Here is a 5,707-nt window from a genome sequence, read left to right as displayed (position 1 = left end):
TGTGTCCCAGCACTACCAACCCCACTCTTTGCTCTTCTGAACAACAGCAAAAGAGACATCAACCAGAAACTGGGACAAGTTCCTGGGGGGTGCACCCCTGGACTCCCAGCACACAGGTAACTCACCCAATATTCATGATGGAGTTCTTTCTTTATTGGTTTGTGGTTCACCCATCTGGTCCTTGATGCATGTGTGGTGGAGGGCTGGCTAGTTGTGAGGTCCCGATGCTATGTTTGGTGGTGGTTCTCCATGCCCCCAGGGACATCACTGTTGTACAGGCCTGGAAAGGAGGGAGAAGCATGACATTACTGCTCTTCGAGGGGAGCTGACTTGCAGAAAACCTGCCATGAGCTGTCTTGCTCTCAAGGCACTGTTGCTGCTGCGGGTGAATGGCAGGTTTTCCAGGTGGTGGGATGGTGTGACAGCCTTCCCCTTTATAGTCCCTCCAGGGATCCCTGCTGATCTAAAGGGAAATGCTTCCCCCTCAGGTTACATCCCCAAGAGAGGAGGAAGATGTTCTCTGGTGTCCTGTTCTGTGCAGATGATGGCCAGGCTTTGCTTCACATAGCTCTGCAAGAAGGGGCAGAGGTTTTCTAGAAAAGACTCCAACTTTCCCCTGGGCCATTTTTTCTTCCATTAATTTAACTCCTCTAGACCCTCCCACAAAGTTTCTAGAAGGTGCTCTTTGAAACATCACCTGCTTTGTCCTTTGCAACCCTGCAAACTGCCCAGGGATCCTCCTCCCCTGCTCCTACAGACGTTTCCTTAGCTCCATACTTGGCAGTAGGACTGACTGTCTTTCGGAGGTAAGCTTCCACCTCGGAGCCAGCTGCATCCTCAATCAGGGTGAGGTGGTCCAGGATACTCGCTCCTTTCAGCTTGCACAGGTTGTGCAGCAGAGTTTTCAGTGGCCAAAGTGCGTGTTTGTTTGTGCTCTGCTTCAGTTTTTCCTTGGAGAGACCCTTCATGAGCATGTGGGCATCCAGCAGGATTTCATCCAGGTTGATGGTTCTGATAGTGGCTGGGAGAAGCCATGTGGCCTTCCACAGGCATTTAGCCAGCAGGTCAGAAAACTTCTCTGGGCTGCCCTCGCCCATCAGGCTGTCTTGGAGCAGTTTCAGCAAGGCACGAAAAATCCTTGTCTGGTCAGATTTTTCCAACACCCTCTTTGTGAGGACATTAATGGACTGTATGAGCTTCTGGTCTTCCTCTAGGTCTCCGTCCAGGAAGTCTAGCATTAAGGTAAAGAGATTGTCCATTATATCCTTAAGCACTTCCACTGAGACCTCCTGAGCCAGTTTTATCTCCTGGAAGACACGGGTACAGACCTGGATAACACATTTACATTGCAGAATGAGTTGTTCCTTCTGCCATTTCTTATCTGCTTCCTTTTGCCTGTTGATAAACTTGAGTGATTGAAAGCTGGCTACAAGGAACTCATTAATGTGCCCAGACATGGCTCCTACTTTGTTCTTCTGTCTCAGGATCTCCTCAGTTTCTTTCATTGCCTGGATGCTGGTGTCAGTATTGCCACTGCTAATGCGACAAATAAGGGAATTAATGGTGGAGGTGATGTTATGACATGTGTCATCAGTGTTTGTGGAGATAGGCAGGGTTTGGAACTCAGGGATTGTTTCCAACTGAATGATATCCTTCAGTCTAAAGAGACTGTATTTTCTGGAGACCAGCCTGCTCACTTGCTCACCTACAGGTGGAGGTAATGTTTGAGGAGCCACATTCACTGTATTGAAATTCCCTCCTTCAGAGCAGGTGGAATCTACCTTAGAGGGTGCATCTCCTGCGTGCTGACAGGTGGCTTCAGATCTTGCATTTGTGCCATGCTGAGTTTTCTCACTGTAATGCTTTGCTGAAGAAATTATTGATCTGCCAGGTTGCTGTTTAGCAATTTGTCCCAGCATCCTCATATGTTCTTCAGGAAGATGCCCAATCATTTTGAACAGGGCTTCCCCATGAGTTTTGCAAGCTGTGACCATAATGTTTAGAGCTGCGTGATGAACAGCACTGTCTTGGTCTCCAAGGAAGGCAGCTATCCTCTTCAGGGCTTTGCTGGGGCTTGGCCCACATACACCCAGGCCATACGTTTCAAGGAGATAACCCATCTCCACCAGGCAGCCTTCCTGCTGCTTAGTGTTATTGGACTTGATACCTTCCATGAGGAAGCCAAACACCTTCCTAGCTGGGTACACCAGGCAAATCCTCTTCAGAGTGGCATGCACTAATTTAAGAACAGTTTGTCTTGGCTCCCCCATCTTCAGGACCAGGTATGGGAGTAAGGAAAATGCCTCATTGTCCATCAGCTGGTACTTTTCTTGGATCAGCAAGGTTAGCAGCAGATTGAGGTAATCTAGGCTCTTGATAAGCACCCATGTATTTGTGTCAAAGAAACGTAGGGTGAGCCACTTCAGGATCAGGTCCAGGCAGCTAATAACTCCTTCCTTCTCTGTCTCTAAGTGCTTGGCCATGATGGCCAAGGCTTTAATGTGGTGTGTGAAGCTGGAGTGGAACATTTCCGCCTGGAAACTGCTGGACACACAGCTGCTCATCTGAGCTTTCAGCTGCTTGACATACCTGTCACTGGGAGCAGTGAAGTTCCACTGCAGCACCTTGCTGCCTTTCTCATCCCTCATTCTCTGCTCTTTCCCCTTGGGGACAATTATGAAGATAGGTCCCAGTTTGCTGACCCCATCCTTCGGAGTCCAATTCATTCGTGCTTTTCCCTTGACTGCACCTGTGTCCATCAGTATTGTTTCTCTTGACTTGGGTGCCTTGGGACCCTCCTTAACCTCTCCTCTGGTTTTGCGTGCTGGCCCTTTAGCTGATGCTTGTGAAGACAAGGCTGTTGCTACAGGTGGTGTGGTTAGAACTGAGGGGAAAGCAGTTGTGGTGGTGACTCTAGGATGTCTGGAAAGTGACCTAGCAGAAGCAGTGGACTGGGCTGCTGGACTGTCATTGGCATTCTCTAGTATCGCAAGTACATGGTCCTTTGCAGTTGCCTTCAGCTGACTGGTGGCCTCAATCATCTTCTCAAAACCGAGGTGCATTATGAAGAAAGGCAGGGCTGCCTGTGAGGCTGTCTGCACGTCCCTGTTGCTGTCTTGCAGGGAAGAGTAGAGGTGAGGCACACACCGAAGCAGGTCCAAGGGAGCTGACTTGAGGATTGGCAGCTGTTCAGCCAGCCACTGCACCAGCACTTGCTTCTGTGAAGGCACTCTTTCACCTGGACCTTCTGAAATGTCCTGTCCCTCCAGCCACTCCAATATGTCGATCTGTGCAGCCCAGGCATTCACAGCAGCCAGGGCAGCAGCTCTTGTGCTGCTTTTGCTTTCCCTGAACAGAGCAATGAGGGGGAAACCCAAGTCCTTCATATGCTGTTTGATGTTTGAACCCATGGCTGTGGACAGCTGCTGGAGGACCCTCAGAGCCATCTGTACCAGAGTGGGGTTTGGGTTGCAGAGACAAGCCCTCAGGGCTCTTGGGAGCTCTCCTATGTTTGGCTGGATCAATCTGGCATCCTGAAGGATGCCTGCAACCTCTTCCAGGCCCTCCCTCTGGATGGTCCAGTTCTTCTCCTGCAGCTTTGACACCAGCTCTGGTGTGATCCTGTCACCAATATCTATGGCTTCAGTCCTTCTGTGATCCCCTGGGTCCTCCTGGGCCCTGTCATTTAGGTGTGACTTGGGGTTGGCACGACTGGGAATTGGTGGGACCTGTCCATGCAACATCTGCAGCTCAGCATCTATCTGGGGAAGAGGTGGCAGCTCTTCACTCTCAATCAGTGCTCTCAGTGAGTCTCCCATGTACAGGTAAATAACCCCCAGCAAAGTGATGGCTGATCTCTGCACACCTGCGTGAACAGAAGCAAGAGCAATCTTCAGGGTATTGACCAGTGCCTTGGCCTCCATCCCTGCAAAGCCAAACTCCAAAATTGCATTTGACAGCCAGTCCAAGATCTTGGAATGGACCCTGCAGTTATTCTGTGAGAAGGCCAACAACATGGCTGTCTTTGCAGTCCAAGGCAATGAACATGCCTCCGCTATAGCTGTCAGGGCTCCTTGAGCATTGTTGCTGCATAACACATCTCCCACCATTTCTACCACACTTTCCAGGACAATTTGGGCAGATGTTCTGGAGAAGTTCCCTTTCTGGGCTAGCAAGGTGATGGTGTGAAGTTTCTTCTGCATCACCTGGAGCTTTGTTTCCTTGCGTCTTTGTGACAGCAGTCTCACCAGGGCTTGGCATGGTATTTCACTTTTCTTCATCTCCCCAACAGTTTTCTGAAGGGTATCCATACTGGAAAGCCTCTCTTTCCAATCGTTGCTTTCCAAATTCTGTATGCAGGTTTCAGGGAGAACAGCCACTGCCTTTTTCCCACACTCTTCTGCTGAGAGCTCTGGTTCAAACATGTTACTTGAGACCAATTTTCCTGTTTGCTGTTGGCCTCTGTCCTTCCAAGGATGATGGGGTTTCCTTCCAAGGACCTCAGACCAGGAGCGAGAGAGTATTATTGGGTGTTCCTGCTACTAGGTCGTGTCAAGGGGAATGGAGATGTTAGGGCAGCAGCTTTGAGTCCTCCTTGGCAGAGTGCATGGAACCCATGGAACAGCCCTGGAGAACACCAGCCATTGTGATGTTGGTGTGACCCCAGCTGTCCCCACAGTGTGGGGATCCACACTGGTGTGGTGGTGTCTTATTGCCACAAGAAGCTACTGTTCTTCCCACAGCAGGGTCTGAGACCCCCAGGTCCAGGACCACTTCTTGCAATTGGGAGGAGAACACATCAGCACAGGTAACATCACCTCCAGCCGCCATTGCCTCCGGGGGCTGTTTATTAAAACTATGGAAGATGCGGTCTGGGAAACAGTGGCTGCCACACATTGTGCAAAGTGCCACCACCACGGGCCATCTGGTCCCCTGAGCCTTTAACTGGATGTAGCCTTTCCTCCCTCTGCCTTTGCTGATGCTGCTTAATCTGTGAAGTTTCAGAATGCCTGAGTGAATAAGGAATTGTTTTGGATGCTGAAAAACAACAAAAAAATTATAAGGGAAGAAGATTTGCATGGAAGTGATTTCTTACAGGTTGCCATTAGAATGAACCCCACTGCATTTAACCCTAGATAGAACAGTTCACTTACTTTCGTGTTATTTATCTTTCTTCTAATCCATTAAAACTTGGCAACACTGACATGAGAAATGCTCTTTAGAAATGAAAAGCAGGCACATAGTTTGGGGGAGAGGTCTTTGTCATCACAACAGCATTGCCTGCATCCTCACTCGGCTCTGGCCTCTGCAAGTGCCGCTCCATGGAACGCTCCTTTGCAGGACCCTTGTTTCCAGCCCATCTCACTTTAGTGAGCTCGGACAGCCCTTGGCACAGAAGACACTCATCCTAAGCATCTGGTCTTACAGATGTCGACCATAAATAGGACAATCTCTTTGGCTCTTTGGCTCTCTCTGCTGGCTGCAGTGCACCTCATTCCTTGGCTTCTGCTCAACGATGTCCCCCCACATTGCACCCTTTGGGGAAGAGGCTGGCATGGGGACCAGAGCAGCTTCTGGGAAGAATCACAAGCCTTGGCAAAGAAGTAATACAGGGAAGAAAAGAGGCAGCACCGAAGTTTTACAAAAGAGCCTTGAAGATGTGGCAGCCAGTCACCAGGAGGATCCTTTTTCTTCCTTAAATCTCAGT

The 5,707-nt window shown here is 49.7% G+C and overlaps 1 protein-coding gene across 1 annotated transcript; it reads right to left on the bottom strand.

The window, feature by feature from the left end:
- Positions 1 to 227: 227 nt before the first annotated feature.
- LOC136105307 (cytoskeleton-associated protein 5-like) lies at positions 228 to 4,424 on the bottom strand. The gene is made up of 2 exons (XM_065845008.1): positions 698 to 4,424; positions 228 to 280 (listed from the first exon to the last, which is right to left on the bottom strand). The coding sequence occupies exons 1-2, from the start codon at positions 4,422 to 4,424 to the stop codon at positions 228 to 230; spliced, it is 3,780 nt and encodes a 1,259-aa protein (XP_065701080.1).
- Positions 4,425 to 5,707: the final 1,283 nt, after the last annotated feature.

Source organism: Patagioenas fasciata, chromosome 9 (genome assembly GCF_037038585.1).
Source record: "Patagioenas fasciata isolate bPatFas1 chromosome 9, bPatFas1.hap1, whole genome shotgun sequence".
Classification (NCBI taxonomy): domain Eukaryota; kingdom Metazoa; phylum Chordata; class Aves; order Columbiformes; family Columbidae; genus Patagioenas; species Patagioenas fasciata.
Note: the sequence above shows the minus strand (reverse complement) of the source record. Positions and strands in the feature narration are given on the sequence as shown.

Bases quoted from the DNA above. Each gene is read 5' to 3' on its own strand.
- LOC136105307 (XM_065845008.1), bottom strand. From the start codon at position 4,424: ATGTTTGAACCAGAGCTCTCAGCAGAAGAGTGTGGGAAAAAGGCAGTG. The intron at 281-697 runs GTGATGTTTCAA...CCTCCTTTCCAG, and splicing joins GGTTGCAAAGGACAAAGCAG to GCCTGTACAACAGTGATGTC.